General features: G+C 44.9%; 1 protein-coding gene across 4 annotated transcripts in view; it reads left to right on the top strand.

Moving 5' to 3' along the window:
- Positions 1 to 17,544, top strand: part of Trim2 (tripartite motif containing 2) — a 116,363-nt gene that overhangs the window by 75,362 nt on the left and 23,457 nt on the right. For all 4 annotated transcript variants that reach the window (XM_013348620.2, XM_026786081.1, XM_013348613.2 and 1 more), the window contains exons 4-6: positions 9,430 to 9,581; positions 10,529 to 10,709; positions 11,498 to 12,221. In XM_013348620.2, the coding sequence (XP_013204074.1) occupies positions 9,430 to 9,581; positions 10,529 to 10,709; positions 11,498 to 12,221 (1,057 nt within the window). The remainder of the gene's footprint in view (positions 1 to 9,429; positions 9,582 to 10,528; positions 10,710 to 11,497; positions 12,222 to 17,544) is intronic.

Genomic DNA, 17,544 nt, shown 5'->3' with positions numbered 1-17,544 from the left:
AGCAATGCCTGGCTCATAGGAGTCTTTTGAAACCTCAAAACCTGCTCCCAGTGACACCCTTCCATCAACAAAACCAAGCCTCTTAATCCTTCCCAAACAGTTCCACAAGCTGAGGACCAAGCATTCAAATATGGGGGCCATTCTCCTTGAAATGGTCACACCTAGCATGTGAAAGTCTCTGGGTTCAATTGCTGGCACAGGACCCTGAATTGGATGATGATAATGATGATGGTAATGATGGTCATGATGATGATGATGATGGTGATTTGGTGTTAGGAATCAAACCCAGGGCCTTTTGAATGCTCCTGCCATGTTGCTGATCTATACTTCCAGCCCTGATGTTATATTAATTCTAATGAATGACCTTATTCACCTTTCTCAATATACTTGGCACTTAAGAATCATTTGAAGCTACTTGCAATATAAGCCCCCAGCCCCACCCCACTGTGTTATAAACCGCCAGGACAGCAAGTGGCTGTTAGAGTCAAGCAGTCATTATCAGCCATTGGCTGCAAGCCACACTGCACGCTGCCTGCTCTGCTTCAGCCCGCCTGGCCTCCTTCAACTCCTCCGTGGGGTTTCTGCCTTCAGGTGGCTGTCCATTCCTTCCTCCTGCTCCATGTCCTCTCTCCTGTGGTTTGTCTGTCCTTAGCCCTCATTCTCCATTTCCTTCCCAGAAATTTTTCTCTCTCTATGCTCTCTGAGGCAAGCCACTCCTTTTTTGAGACAAGGTCTCACTGTGTACCCTTTACTGGTCTAGAACAGTCTCTATATGTCTCTGTAGACCAGGCTGGCCTTGAACTCATAGAAATATGCCTGCCTCTGCCTCCCAAGTACTAGAAATAAAGGCCTGAGCCATCATGGCTAGCCACCACTTAATAGCATTTTACCTCCTTCCTGTCACTTCCCATCCTGACCCATGGCATCCGTAATGTCATCTGTGGGCTGTTTGCTCATTGGTCTTCTAGCTCTCTGTCTAGAATAAGTTCAAATGGGCAGAGGCTTTAGCTCTGTGGATTGCATCTTCAGCAGACTGGTGTCAGAATTGCCCAACTTGGCTTCTCAATGCAGTCTGCAAGACAGGTGTGAGTGACCCTTATCCATAGACATAGATTTTTCATTCTTGAACAGGTTAAGTACCAGTTTGACTGACACATCACAGAAGCTAGACCTAGAATCAATAGCATCCTGATCTTTATGACAGCTTCAAACACAAGAAGACACCGAGCCTTGCATATCTATAACTGTTTAAATAGAAGTACACCAAGCTAGTAACGACACCAAGGTATAACATATACAATATAATCCAAGGGAGACTATAATGTGGATTTTACCAAAACAAGCTGGAAATTTTCCTCCCAAAGCGGTTTGAATGTTATTTTTCTGACCCCTTTTCTTATTGGCTCAGAGTGAATACTGAGTCTCTCTGCTTGGACTCCCATCCTAAGTGCTATGTCTAGGAAAGCATTTCAGTCAGGTGCAAGTTCCCATAAAAGTTTAGTTCAATCATGGGACTCCCTCCAGACCCTGTTTGACAGGGAAGGTCTTAGAAACACTAGGAGTCCAACTGTAGAGCACCAGCCTAGATTCAAACCAGTGGTTGTGTAGAATGTGGAATAAATGGCACTTGGTATTGAAATAGCATGGTAATGAATGTTAAGGTGTGGTGGTGGTCAGGAATGGTAGGCAGCTGGGACATCTGGAACATGACGTTGGGAGGTGGGGTCACATTACAGGTGGGCAGGAGACTTTCAGGGAGGAGCCAGAAAAGTAGCTGGGGAGAGATTGCGACACACTGTGATATCATCGAGAAAGTACTTGACCTAAATTCCAAAAGCAACGTGGACCATCAAACCTTTAAAATAAGAGGTGGATGGTTTACTGTCTGAATGGCAGACAGCGCGGTGAGACTGAGGGTGGGCACCAGGTTAGCGTTTACTGAGATGCTCAGCTGAAGTCGATAAATGCCTGGACTAGAGAGTATCACTGATCCCAGAGCTGAAGATGTGTTTCAGAGGAAAGAGGACATTCCTGAGAGAATCTGCCTCCCTCACATAAAAACCTGTGTTTTAAGAAGGCAATCTGTTATGCAAAGCTAAGATTGGGAGACCTTGAGCCACAGAAATGGACTATGTAACTAGGGCCCAGCAAAACATCAGTGTGCTTAGCTCCTAAACAGTGCGCTAAAGTTAAGTTGGCAATTGTTCATGGAAAAAAAAAAACACAAAATGTCTTTTTAAAACTCACAACTATTTAATACATAAAGTAAGTGCAAAACAGGAATATATAAAACACAGAACCAGGGGTTGGAGAGATTACTCAGCAATTAAGAGCACTGGCTGTTCTTCCAGAGGACCTGAGTTCAATTCCCAGAACCCCCCTGGCAGCTCACAGATGTCTGTAAATCCAGTTCTAAGGGACCTAACACCATCATGAAGGCAAAACACCAATGCACATAAATAAAACAACAACAAAAATACCCACAGAAATAAAGCTTTTGCTGTCTTATATATGGGGTTAATAACTCCATATATTTTTAAAGGAGATTTTTATAGGTATCAAAGTATTTTCTTTTATTGAAAAAGAATGCAGCTTAGGAAGTTGGAAGCCAGGTATTCAGTATAGGCTAAGGCAGGAGAATTAGTGTGAATTCAATTCCAAGCTTGGCCTATATAATGAGACCCTAGCTCAAAAAACAAACACACGCAAAAACTCAAGAAGCTCAGAAAAGAACAACACGATAAGTTATGAAATGTGAAGGGAAATGGTGTGTGTGGTTCTTTCTATAGTCCTAAGTGGTTCTTAGTCTAGTCCTGAGTGGTGGATGGTAGAAAGACCCACAGCTAATGTGTGGTGCATTTACATTCCTGACACCAGACCTAGGGAAGACAGGAAAATGAAAGCTGTTAATAAGCTAACTTAATACTAACCATAAAATTCTTAATGAAAATGCCTCCGAGAGTTCTTCATATGTCAGGATGCTGATAAGGAAAATATGATTATCTCAAAAGAAATTGAGCAAAGAACTTAGAAAATTCACATGAAAGATATAAATGGCTAAAGAAATCACATTCCAGAGATTAGGCCTCACACACACACACACACACACACACACACACACACACAATCTTCATTCTATTTTTTAAAAGTGATAATAACCAGGTTCCTCAGGTAAGGGGCTTGCTGCACAGGCCTGTGATCTGAGTTCAGACTCTGCACCCACGTAAGGTGGAAGGAGAGAACAGCTCTCAGATTGGTCCTCTGACCTCAGGGCTTGTGGAGAAAAGGGAAGTCAGCTGGGCCAGAATATAACGGGCATTTCAGCTAGCCTCTCAGCTTTTGATTTAGTAATTCCACTAAGAATTATGTCTAAGGAAATCACTGGATAAGATGACGATTTACAATAAGAATATTGTACTCTCTATTTGACATAGAGTTTCTATATTATAGTAAGAACTAGAAATAATATAAATTTACAATATTAGACAGCAGTTGAGGTTCTTATCAGCCCACACTGTTTGCTGGGTGATTATTAAGACTGACTGGTTGATTGGTTGACTGATTGCAGCTAAGAATTTCCAGCCAGGGCTGAGCACAGCCTTACTCACAGCCCCAAATGGGTGTTTTTGAAACAAATGGCGTAAGTGTTGGTATAAGTGACTATATTTATGTTTAGAGTTCTGGCTTTTCTCTGTGAGCTCACAGTGTTTACAGTGTGTGTATATATATATATATATAATACGTGTATACAGTATGTATACACAATGGATACAGTATATACAGTGTATACAGTATAGAGAGAAGAATGACATTTTGTTGCAGAGAGAATGAGAGAGTCTAAGAGGCTGCCATGCTCCACTGTGCTAGCAGCCCATTGTCTTCATGAGCCAAGAAATGCTGATGGGCCAGAGAGGTTAAAAGGTCAGGGCTTGGAGGAAGAGCACAGGATGCAATTATTGGGAGCTCGAGCCTGACTTCACTTTGAGGCTCTAGGGAAGACATTAAACACTGGCATACCTCCGTACGATTTGCACTCAACTCATCTCAAGCTAGCTGGAGATGTGAGAGGGTAGATTCGAAATAGACGAGACCGAGATATGAGGAAGCTGCTGGAGTAACCAGTGAGAGGCTCTGATTTAGTAGGAATGAGGTTGCAGAACTGCAGCGAAGGAGATTGGCACCAGACTGGTGTTGCCAGGTGACAGCAGGTTCAGTGGCAAGGGTGTGATGATGCCCTCTTCGGAGGTGGTTTACTCTAAAATTACAGACACCAGGGATGGTAGTATTGTCTATAACTCTAGCACGTGGGGGGGTTCAAGTAGGAGGATCACAAGTTTACAAGTTAAAAGCCAACCTGGACTATGAAACAAGGACCAAACTTCCCCATCTTAAAATAATGGGGTTAGGTGGTGGAGCAGGTCACACACTCATAGGGCCCTGATTTCAAATCCCAGCGTGAAAAAAAGTGAATAAAATTAAAACTGGAGGGCATAGGGTGTGGCTTGTGGCAGAGCATTTGCAAGACCCTGGGTTCCCTCCCCAGAATCTCAGAAATAAACAAATAAAGAGCAAAACAACTGAATTTCTATAAAATGGCACTCTCTTCCTTAGGAAGGAGGGGTCTCTGGCTACTGTCTGATGGACAAGTTAGAAAAGAATACCTAGGTTTGGGACACATGTCGTTAATAGCAGCACAAGGCAGGACCTTATGAGTTTGAGCTTGAAGCCAGCTCGGTCTATAGAGTGAGACCCTGACTTACAGAAGAATAGAAAGGAATTCTTAAAAGACACTTCAACACCGGAGACCGTAGGATGCCAGGTGCCCTGCTAATTTCAGTGCCTCTAGAACCATTGACGATTCTTCAGGTTAAAGTCCCCCTCCCACCTTTCCACCCAATGCCTCTTAGCCTATCACAACTAAATCTATCTAACGGCTCTCACCCTCCTTGTGGTGAATGAAGCAGTTGAAAGTAAGCTCTGAGCATTTCCTACGTGCAGAATCACTACCATTCTAAATTTATAAATTATAAATTTACAGACCAGCGAGAGGCCGTGGGGAATTAGCGGCACGTATCTTAAACCCCTCCGTCATCTGGTCTTAGACTATAGGAGCAGATGGCTATAGCTCTTTGAAACAGGAATGCTCATTGCATACACAAGCCAGACTCAGTATCCCAGATAAACCGCTACAGTTAATTGCCATGGGTAAATCTTTATAAAGATTCCCAGCCGAGCATGAGAAGGTTAATAAAATCAGGTGATTAACAGCAAAGCGGGGTGCCGCCACACTGATTAGTGCCAGTGGACGAAAGTCTGTCACGTGCTCACGTGCTCATTAAACCTTCAGGCCGGCACTGCCAAGTGCTAAAGGAAACAGAATGGCGGCCAGTGATCTAAGAGCCTCTTTGCTCACAAAGCCAACACTTGAGCTAGTGCCTTGTGATCCGAGTTAGACAGATGACCAGGGGACGCTGTCAGTGTTCAGCGAGGCCCCATCCAACAGCTAACCACAAGGATGTTGACAGGAAGGGGATATTCGGGGTGAGAATGCCCCTCCCCCATCGACTGTCAGGCTCCCCACAAAGACCAGCAGATTGGCCTGGAGCATCCTTTCTCCTCTAGGAATGCATATGGTCCTGCCAGCCTCTCTGCTGATGGATGCAGACGGTGACCACCTGTCAACAGCACCAAGCTCACCCTGGACTCTGGCTGCCCTTCTACCCCTGGGGACAGTGGCATCATCTGTGTAGAGATGGATGACCTCAGCTGAGGGGCACTAGTCACCCCACAATTAGTGCTGAGCTCAACAAATCTCAGCTGTGAAAGCCAGGAGCAAGCATTTACGAACCACTAGCTTTCTTCACTTCAAAATGCGTCTTTCTCCTTGGGAAGCTGAACCACAGTGAGCACTTGCTGCTTCCCACTCAAAGGTGCAGTCTTTTTTAAGGTAGAAATCATATAACATCAAATTCAATATTTCAAACACTGAAAAGTGTACAATTAGTGGGCTTTATATTCATAAAATTGTGCAAATATCATCACTATCTGGTTCCAGAATGTTTTCATCACCCACCCAAAGCAACTCCACACCCTATAAACAGTCTTCTGCAAGCCCTGGAGAAACACTCATACACAGAAAGCAAAATAAACCAAGTAAGAAGGGGGTTAGTAACCATAGGCTGATAGGCTCCGGTCTTGGTGACATTTTACATTTTTAGTGTCTGTATATTACTTCATGTCCTTTTCTGGTCTCAATTTCCTCTCCCATTGCCTCACTCCTCAGACTTCAGAATACACTGAACTCAGACCAGAAAATGCCAGTAATACGGCATAGTGTTTGAGATATCTAAACTCAGCATGGACACTGACCGTTAAATAAACGTTGCCATTGTCTAAGCCGTACTACATCTGAGGCGACACACTCCTTCCTCAAAGCAGCACGTGACAAGTCAGGGTCAGCCTCTGATGAGTGAGAAATGTGTCAGTAGGCTGGAGGAGCACTGTTAGCATGTCACAGTCCCCGACCCAGACACTGGCAGCAGTGCCTATGCCTTGAGAACCCGAGGGAAGGAGCCTTTGCATCCATCCCTGGCTCTTCCGCACACCATGGCCGGAGGTTGTTTCCTGACTGGTGGGATCTCATGAGGATCTGCCCTGAAGGGGAGACATTCATTATGTGTGATCCAGAGATAAGGTTGTCTGATGTTGTGAGCCACATTCTGCTGAAGCCTTGATGGGAAGGGAATGTTGGCCCTCACGGGATCATGCGCCATGGATCCCTAGGGAGGATGTTTTCAGAAGGAAGTTTCAGGATTCTTTATGCCTTCCTCCCACCAGCTGCTTGAAAGACAAGAATCCCCTTAGACCAATAAAGTTCTAATAAAATATTTGTAATATAGGGCTCATATGTCATTACCAAATATTTGCATTTCCAAAAGTAATTTCTAGAAACCTTACAATAGGAAATTTAACATGACATTGCATTAGTTTTAGATCCTTTTGTTTCCTGAACAGATAAAGCAAGGAATATGTTAACGTGACATAAACCAGTCCAAAGAGCAACTCCAGCTGGAGAAAGGGAGAGCCATTGAAAGGACCACTTAAGCCAGGCACACGCCTTTAATCCCAGCACTGGGAGTAAGAGGCAGGTAGATCTCAGTGAGTTTGAGGCCAACCGGTCTACAAAGCAAGTTCTGGGACAGCCAGGACTGTTACACAGAGAAACCCTGTCTTGAAAAACGAAAACCAAAACAAACAAACAAAAAGAGGGCAGCTTAGGCCACACCACCCATATCCAGCAGTTCCAGTGTGGAAGAGCCTCAGGAACTGGGTGGAAGTGAATCACACATCTCTTAAAATAAGAAGCAAACGTTCAGTCTTCCCTTGGGATGTTTGAATTCCCACTTGGCTTTGTTATTAAAGTACAGTTTAATTCAGCATGACAATATTTTGAACAGCAGATGGACAGAGGAAACTTTGGGCTACAGAGAAACTTGGGGACAGCATCTGCTTGCCATACATAAAGCCTGGGGTTTGAGCCCCAGCTTCAAAAAAGAGAGAAATAAAGGAAATTTGCAATTCATGGTCCAAGCCTAACAGGTCTCCTTATGTGATAAAAATTTTTTAAAAAATAAATTGATTCCTATCTCCAAAAGGGGGGTTGTTTCCAATTTATGGCCTAGGCATAGTCCTAAAAGGTCATTATACGTGACAAAATTAAAATGATTCCTGTAACTCACTATGTACTTACTTCAAAGTACAATGTTGTATAAAATCTAACATTCTCATGGAAACATTTTGAAGGATTTTTATCTAAATCTGGTTCATGCAGAAAGAGTGTTTCCAAAATAAAATCAGAAAATGCTATGTCAAACAGTGAAGACTAAATAAGGAAGGAGTCCTTTGCGTTGCCATGACACCTCCCCCTGGAACCATGGGTATGGGCGTCCTGTGATTTATGTGATCTAGTGTTGAGTATCACTACAGGTGAGGTACAACCTGCGCTCTGGAAAAGAGACTCCCTGTGATCAGGAGCTCGTTGGCTTCAGTCACACTGAAAACCACCGTCCATCAAGTTGAGTCAGGATTTATGCCCCTTTCAGTGTGTGAGGAACTAAGAATGTCACGTAAAGTTCTCCCCCAAAAGTGCTCTGGGAAGTCAAAGTGAAGGATGATTACTCCCAGGAGAGGAAGGAGGGCAGTAACTAATTCTCAGGCTTTTGTGTTACATTGTTACTAAGTGTCCATCCTAACCAGGCTAAGTGACTTAACTTCAGGGTCAGTGTCCATAGCTTCTGGTTAAGGATATCCAGATGATGTCATTGCCATCACTACTGCAGTTCCTAACTGGGAACTAGGCTGAGCTGGAGCCAGGCATCATCATGTTCTGTGTGTATTAACCCACTTCATCTTCACAGCAGTCCAGCGGAGCGGGTCACTGTGATGGATGGCGTCATCTTCTCTTGAGAAGCTGAGCGTCAGTGACCATTCAGCTCCGTGGGTGATGGAGCTGGGTACAAACTGCTGAGTGTATCTCTGATTAAGCAGTGGCTATTTAAATAAGATTTAGGAAACTTCCTGGGTCCCCAGACCTCTTCAGGGGTCCCACAAAGTGAATACTGTATTCATAGCACAATAATAAAGATAATGTTTCTTTTCATTCTCTTTCTCTCAAGTGTGTGTGTGTGTGTGTGTGTGTGTGTGTGTGTGTGTGTGTGTGTTGAAACTTTCCAGAATCTGTATGTGTTCTGCAGAATGAATGCAGAAACAGAGAGGAGAATCCAGCTGTCTCCTATCAAACTAAACACTGCAGAGATGTACTGAAATGCAAAGCCATGCTCCTCCAAACATTTTCCATCTTATAAATGTTGTTTGTTTACAAATATTATTCATAAGTCAGCATTAGTATTTAAGTGACTTCACTTTCCATATATTAATAAACAAATTTTTGTTTCATTTTTATTGTGACGAGTATCTGTGGAAAGGAAAGAATCCATATATACCAAAGTTCCTTTTTGTTTGTTTGTTTTTGAGACAGGGTCTCACTGTATAGCGGTGGCTGTCTTGGAACTATGTAGACCAGGTTGGCCTGGAACTTACAGAGTTCCGTCTTCCTCTGCTTCCTGAGTGCTAGGACTAGACTTCCACCACCTAGTCTGGCTCAAAGGCTCTTTTAAAGTCCTCAGTGCTTTATAAAATAGAGTTTAAAGAGGTTCTAAGGCCCAAGTCCTTGAGAGGAGCAGCAGTGGCCTTGGAATCAGATGCAACTCTTCTTGAGGCCTGACTGTCACGTCAATGTCATGTCAATGTCACGTCAATGTCACGTCAATGCTTGGGCACTAGCATGCCAACAGCTTTCGTGATTGGGAATGAAGCAGAAGAGAATGTGTGTATCTTCCCTGCAGAGTGAGCTCTCCGTGTTACCCACAGGTGATGGAGTTTTACTGCCAGTCCTGTGAGACGGCCATGTGTCGGGAATGCACCGAGGGGGAGCACGCGGAGCACCCCACGGTGCCGCTGAAGGACGTGGTGGAGCAGCACAAGGCCTCACTTCAGGTCCAGCTGGATGCGGTCAACAAAAGGTGCCATGCCCCTGCAGACTCCCCACCCCATGTGAGGCCTGGCCTCCACACCTGGTGTTTGAGATGCTAGGGTCATGCCAGCCTGTATATATAACTCCGTAGGTTCTACGTTCTTCTTGATCATGAGATCTCAGAACCTCCTTCCTGAAACCAGAACCGAGATTTTCCTTGGAGTTGTGTTGCCTTGCTTCCAGACCTGTGGTGGTGGCTGGGACGGTTCTGTGCATGAGCCCCGTCCAGTGGTGCTGAGCAGTGATTGCTCAGTTTTCCTATGTGTTTGTTTTCAGGTTTTTTTTCCCCTTTGGCATGGACACAAATGAAAGCAGTACCTGTGTCCTATATAAGAGAGACTGACCTAAAAGAAGGTGTTAACAACCAGCTGAAAGACAAAGTACTCAGTAGTCCTACTGATAGTCAGGAGTCCCAGCAAGAAAAAGGTCTTCTTTCAATGTCACTTAAAGGGACTTGAAAATGTACAGGATGTTCTCCAGATACTCTGAGTTCAGCAAGTTTATGTGACTGGGAAAAAAAATGATAAAGCTAGACATTTAGAACACAGTAGTTCTCAACCACAGGCAATTCTGATCCCCCGCCCCCATCCAGAACACTTGACAATGCTTAGAGGCATTTTTGGGGTCCTAGCAGTGGTGGGGTTTGGTATGCTGTTGGCATTGGGTAGAGGAGAGAACACAGTTAAACACCCTACATGCACAAGGCAGGAAAGCCTATCACACCATCGATAGTTAACACGGGTGTCTGAAGGTTAATGGAAAGAGCTGTGACCCCGAAAGTCTCATTTGTTCGTTCATTCTATTGCTCTTTAAAGATGGTGAGAAGCGACTTTAAAAGGGGCATTTTGCTCTTAGAGAAATGGAAAGGGTGTGGGCAGACTTTGGAATACTTCTGGGTGGATGTTAATGATCCTTAACGACTCTCCTGTCTCTCAGACTCCCTGAAATAGATTCCGCTCTTCAGTTCATCTCAGAAATCATCCATCAGTTAACGAACCAGAAGGCCAGCATTGTAGATGACATCCACTCCACCTTTGATGAGCTGCAGAAGACTTTAAACGTCCGCAAGAGCGTCCTGCTGATGGAGCTCGAGGTCAACTATGGCCTCAAACACAAAGTAAGACTCTGCTGTCCCCAGGTTTCCTCTAAGGGGCGTGACACCGGGGCCACTCCGTTCACAGCTGTGGGGGCGGGGACCCACATAGGTCTTTAATGTCGCCATTGTACAGTGGACTCCTGTTTTCATTTAGTAGGAACACCCCCTCCCCGACTTCCATTTTTCTTTTGGCGAAGCTGGGATTCTGTCACCTTCTGTAGCAATTCATAGTCTGACGTGAGAGGTAGCACATCGTGTTTTCAGGTCTTAGAGTTGCCTGGAATGTTTTTCCTCCCGTAATTATAATGTGGGCGAGCCTCTTAACTGCCCTCACCCACACTAACCTGTTCCTCAACTTCAAAGCCAATCCTGACTGTAGTCTTTGTTTGGCTCTGCCAGGGAGGAGAGCTTCTGCTATTCACGTGTGGAGACTTCTCCAATGGTTGGTTTTTGTTCCTTGAGGTAGTAGCCAGGCAGCTCTGAATGGCAGGGAAAGCCACGGAGTAAAGACTATTTCACATCAAGCAATTTGTGTCTCACACTGGGGGTACCGACCTATCTGTTATGTAAACAGATGACCCAAGAAATGCTCACGTGTGGGTGATGAGGCAGGGAGAGGCAGAAGGGAAACCTCCAGAAGGCACTGGTAACATTTCGCCTGAGTTCACTGGGTTAAATGGAATGCAGCTCGTTTGGAGCCAGCTGAGTGGGCGGGTATAGAAGCCGGTTCTTGTGCGCGGAGGGCTCTGCCCCAGCTCCTGGCAAGTGTCCTGGAGGAAGTGCTCACTGCTTCTCTGTGTGTCTGGCAGGTGCTGCAGTCGCAACTGGATACCCTTCTCCAAGGCCAGGAAAGCATCAAGAGCTGCAGCAACTTCACGGCGCAGGCTCTCAACCATGGCACGGAAACCGAGGTGCTACTGGTGAAGAAGCAGATGAGCGAGAAGCTAAACGAACTGGCGGACCAAGACTTCCCTTTGCACCCGCGCGAGAATGACCAGCTGGATTTCATCGTGGAAACCGAGGGACTGAAGAAGTCCATCCACAACCTAGGGACCATCCTCACCACGAACGCTGTGGCCTCAGAGACGGTGGCCACTGGCGAGGGGCTTCGGCAGACCATCATCGGGCAGCCCATGTCCGTTACCATAACCACCAAGGACAAGGACGGAGAACTGTGCAAGACAGGCAACGCATACCTCACTGCCGAGCTCAGCACCCCCGACGGCAGCGTGGCGGACGGCGAGATCCTGGACAACAAGAACGGCACCTACGAGTTCCTGTACACTGTGCAGAAGGAGGGGGACTTCACCCTGTCCCTCAGGCTCTACGACCAGCACATCCGAGGCAGCCCGTTTAAGCTCAAGGTTATCCGCTCAGCCGACGTGTCCCCCACCACCGAGGGCGTGAAGCGACGCGTCAAGTCCCCCGGGAGTGGTCACGTCAAGCAGAAGGCTGTGAAGAGACCCGCCAGCATGTACAGCACCGGCAAGAGAAAAGAGAATCCCATCGAGGACGACCTCATCTTCCGAGTGGGTAAGGAGTGGGTGCCATACCTGGACTGGGTAGTTGGGGAGCCATGACAAGCGTTCCTGCCAACAAGAACTCTACATTTTGGAGCAGGTTGGGAGCTTCTAGTTTTGTTAGGCTAGCATAATTACGCAGACTCTTTGCAAATGTGTCTTCTTCCTCTCCCATTCTGCTCCTCTTCTTCTTTCTCCTCCTATCCCCTCCACCTTCTTCTTTTTAAGAGAGAAGTACTGCCAGTAAGAAACCGAAAATAAGCCAAAAGAGAAATAGAGAATTCCCAACATTCAGAACCTGACATTTTAAAGGATTTTCAGAATCCTCCTCCCTTTGCTGGGAGTGTCTTTGGAGGACTCCTGCCTAACACAAAGACAGAAGAATCCTTGCCTCAGGCAAATACTTGTATTTCTGTGAAATCTGTGGGCTTGGGCAGTGGCAGTCCCACAAAAGGAGTTCTAATACCTATGTCTCCACTCCTGCAAGGAGTGGGAGACCTGTGGGGGCCAGCTGTGCTGGGCTCGCTGTGGGGCCAGCCCCTAAGACCCAGGGTGGAGAAGGAAGTGGGGTTTCAGATGAAGCCAGAAAGTGTAGCATGACCTCAGAGATGGGAATGTGGAGTTGCCCCTCCCTCTGACTTATTGCCCATCACTATTTGTTTTAACTGCTTACTTTCTCCAGAGAAAGCAACCTAAACATACCCCTCCCCCCCCCCAAAAAGGCTCAGTTCCTTCTTAAGGAAAGTAAAAGCTTATATCTTGTTTCAAAAAGCACCTGCAGCGTGTCTCATTCCCCTGTGGTGTCTCTACCTGCAGCCTGCCTCATTCCCCTGCCGTGTCTACATCCCAGTGCCTAAGAGTGCCGCACAGTTTAACTGGCACTACCGCAGAACTTCCCAGGGTGGCAATCTGCTGGTACGCACTGTGCGCTGTGGGAGCTAAGGGTTTGAAAGCGCCAGCCAGCTTTTCTCATCTGTTTTCCACAGACCATCTTGGGAAACTAAGGTTCCCTGGAGCATCTGTGGGCCGAATTGCTCAGTTAGCACTCTGAATCCCAGACAGGACTGTGCTGTGGAACAACATGGAACCTGTCTGCTCAGAGCAGTCCTTCCTTGGCCACCCATGGGTACAGGGAACAAGCTGGAACAGACACGGGGCTGGATACCGCCAATCCAGTTTCTCCACTTACGCCTTGGCCATATCTTTCTGCTTTCCCCAACTTCAGCTTCCATGGTTATAAAATGCAAATGGTCCTCCAGATTCTTCCATATTGTCACAATGAAGGGGGGAGGGAGGGGCAGAGACCCTTTGACCTACCAGTTTTATTTCCTTTTGGGAAATCCTCCTGGTAGTTCTGGACTATGTTAGCTCCATTTAAATGTATGAGGAACCTTCGTACTGTTTACATAGTGGCTATAAGTGCACATTCTCAGCAGTGGTAAGGCTTCCCTTTATCCAGACCCTCAACAACGTTTAGCTTGTGTGTACCAGAAGAGGGCACCAGATCTCATTATAGATGGTTGTGATCCACCTTGTGGATGCTGGGAATTGGAAGAGCAGCCAGTGCTCTTCACCTCTGAGCCATCTCTCCCGCCCCCCCCCCCACATTGTCTTTTTTAAAGTATTTATTATTATTATTATTTTCATGTGTGTGATGTGGGTGGGGGCACAAGTGCCCCAGCATGCATGTGGCGGTCTGAACAGCTTGTGGTTAGTTCTCTCCTCCCTCTATATGAGTTCCGACCATCAGACTCAGACCACCAGGTCTGTCTGGTAAATCTTTACCTGCTGAGCCATCGCACTGACCCCAGGTTGTCTTCTCACCATAGTTGTTTGGAGCCAGAGGTACTGGTGTACTGGTGTACCGCTATAATTCCAGCATTTCAGAGTCCGAGGCAGAAAGATTGAGAGTTCAAGACCAACCTGGATTACATGAGCAAGAATTCTCTTAATTTCTTTTTATATGAGCCTAACAAAATTGGTAACAAAAGCAAAAGCATTAAACTAAAAAAGCTTCTGTTTAACAAACAAAACAATCACCAGAGCTAAGAGATAAAATAAAAGAGATTGTGAAATATTTGAGTTGCTTATGTATTTTGGATATTAATACATTAGTAGGTATATGGTTGGCATCAATTTTCTTCCATTCTGTTTTGTTGCTGGTGCATTAGGCTCATACCTAAAAGCACCTTTGCTCAAACCAGGGTTGTGAGCTTTCTTCCTGTGCCTCTTCTGGGGGGTTGCAGTTTCAGGTCCTAGGCTTGACGTCTTTAACCCAGTTTCAGTTGCTCTTTGTGTTTGGTATGAGATCAGCATCTAATAATCTTTGTGTTGACCTCTGGATTTCCCAGCACCATTTGTTGAAGGGACTCTTCTGTCCCCTTTGTTTGTTCTTTGTCACAAACCAATTAATCAGTGTATGGCTTTATTTCTGAGCACTCTATTCTTTGTTTGGTCTGTTGAGTGTTTGTTTCTGCGACAGGGTCTCCCTATGTATACCAGGCCTGACTTAAATTCTAGATTCTCCTGCCCTACTGGATTGCAGATATGTGCCAGGATACCCTCTGGACCCTGTATTCCAGAAATATATGTGTTTTTTAATCCTAATATTATTCTGGTTTTGTCTGAATAGCTTTGAAGTAGATGTTGCAATCAGATAATGTAATGCCTCTGGCTTTGCTCTTCTTCCTCAAAATTGCTTTAGCTTTTTGGAGTTTCTATGGTTACATAGGAATTTTAGCATTGCTTTCTTGACTTCAGTGGAAATGTTATTGGAATTTTGATAAGGATCACATTGAATTTTCAGATTGCTTTAGAGAGTAGGGACATTTTACCAATTTGCATTCTAGTCTATGAATACAGAATATCTTTCTACTTATGGCTTCTGAAGTTCTTTCATAAATGATTCTTGGTGTTTAGCACTCAGACCTTTCATGTTATTCATTTAAAAAAAGTTCCCTAGAATTTTTGATGTTGTTGTTTTAATTCTTTAACTTCATGTCCTAATCTAGTAAGAGTCAGCACTCAGGATCCAGTAATGAAGTTTAAAAAACAAACAAACAAACAACAACAGCAACAAAAAACATTTAGGGCCCCTGGCACCTGGCAGGCATGACGCTAAGTAATGGGTATATCACAGAGATGAAAGAAACGTGATCTCCTTCCTGGCGGAGCTTGCAATTGTGTGTGATGAGCATGGTCTGCTCGGCCAACCACTGAGCGAGTGGTGGAAAAGCTGCAGCAGTAAGGGGTTTAAGCCAGAACTTAGTAGGACTTACTCAAGCCTGCAGATGGAAATATGAGTTTCAGGACAGCCAGGGCTAACTAGTGAGACCCTGTCTTGATCCCCACCCCCTGAATAAGCAAGCACACATACGCGCGCGCGCGCGCGCACACACACACACACACACACACACACACACACACACACACACCAAGTTGAAGGAACCCTAGATAGTGGTTAGAAGCAGGAGAAGAGAGCAAGCATTTTTTGAGTCAGGTTCTGTGCTGTGTGTCATCTTACTGACAGTAATATTTCAGTTCTGATAGCTCTACAGTATGACATATATATATTATAATGCCATATAATATATAAAATGCTTATATAATATATATGTAATGCCATATATGTGTGCATATATGCCATATATATGCCATTACATATATATGATATATGCTGGAGGCAGCTAGTGCTAGCGTATTCAATAGCTCCGTGATATTAACTTGAAATCACCAAGGATCATTTATACTTTGGAAGTGGGCAAACGCCACAGATCAGAGCTCTCTTCCCCAGCTCCTCAGTCCTACTCCTCAAAAGTCATATTATTGGGACAAAATAGAACTGTCTTACCACAGAAGGAACACATACTTAAAGAAGTGAACGCTCCACCTGTCAAGCACTCCTTAACTCCTGTGGCTTTCCAAAGTTGAGGGGTGCGGTACTTCCCATGCCTGACAACTTAATTGATGCCCAAATGAATATAATACAAGTGAATTATAGTGTCTCCCAAATGTTGTATGGGAAAATAGTTCTGAACGAGTTGAGAGAAGGAGCTCAGAGTTCCTGCAAATCCAGCAGTTACTCTCTGGGTTTGTTGGTTAGGAGTTATGAGTGGGTGCGGTCAGCTATCAAGAGCATCATTGAACAAAGGGGAAGTGGAAGACGTGGGAAGGAGGGAAAGAATCACCACTGAATTGTTTCAAAATGTGTAATTCATACACCACACCTCAGTGAGTTGCTAGGAAGTTGAATGAAGCACTCTGTTTCCCTCTGGGGCGTGCCATTTTAAAAGGATGTATAAGGCTGGAGAAGCAATCTACGTCATAGCGCTTTTTAGGCTCTGGGACTGGTCCACCAGCATATAGAACAGAAAAGGTATATAGACTAGAATAATGTTAGGTAGCATATGCTTAAACAGTTCTCAGGAATACATGACTGTATTTCACGTCCCTCTGCTAGCCTCACCTCTGTAAAACACCACTCTCTTCCATAAAGTCTGTGATGAGGGAGGTCGAGTCAATGAGCTCATTGTAAGATCCCTCCCTCGGTCCTTGGAGAATCTCATCCTCAGGAACTCTCCCTTTCTTTCATGTGGAAACAGTTGTAGTGTGCAGTTACTGTTTTTGCTACGTACTAGGCGCTGTGCTATGTATTTACCAGCTTCCTCTTCCTGTCCTAAACACCTTGAGATGTTAAGCAAAGAGAGAAGAGCTTTCTTTGGCTCACGGTTTTGGAGGCTCCAGTAAATGATTGGTTGGTCCCATGGCTCTGGGGCCTTTGATGAGGCAGTGCCTCGTGTTGGTGTTGTGGCGTACCTGATGAAGTGACAGGCTTACCTCATGGGAAGCAGAGTCAGGGAGAGTGAAGGAATTAAAGTCTCTCGCTTTTACAACTGAATTTAGGTTTCAGTTCTCTGTGAGGGAAAAACAGGTGTCTCTCCCAACAAAGTGATCAAGGGGCACAGGGCTCAGAAGCTGTTAGCTTGAAGATTCCCCTTGTGATTCACAAGCAAGCTTAGCATCCAGAAAAATGATAGTTTAATTATCTTAAGAGATTATTCCTAAATTATTTATAACTTCCTTAACATTCTGTTGATTATTTAGTAGCCAGTGCAAGTAATTGTAAAAATGACCTTTCATTTACATTAAATTAGACAGGAAAAGATTTGGTAAGCACTATCTATGTATTGTTTTACATATCTTTGTTATGGAAGAACTCATATTAATTACCTATTTCCAGTGCTTTATGTGTGTGTGTATGTGTACACCTGTGTGGCCAAGGATTGAACCCAAGGTCTTGAACACTAGGAAATTGCTCTGTGTGTGTGTGTGTGTGT

This window comes from Microtus ochrogaster, chromosome 1, assembly GCF_000317375.1.
Source record: "Microtus ochrogaster isolate Prairie Vole_2 chromosome 1, MicOch1.0, whole genome shotgun sequence".
Taxonomy (NCBI): Eukaryota; Metazoa; Chordata; class Mammalia; order Rodentia; family Cricetidae; genus Microtus; species Microtus ochrogaster.
This window is presented reverse-complemented; position numbering and strand designations above follow the sequence as displayed.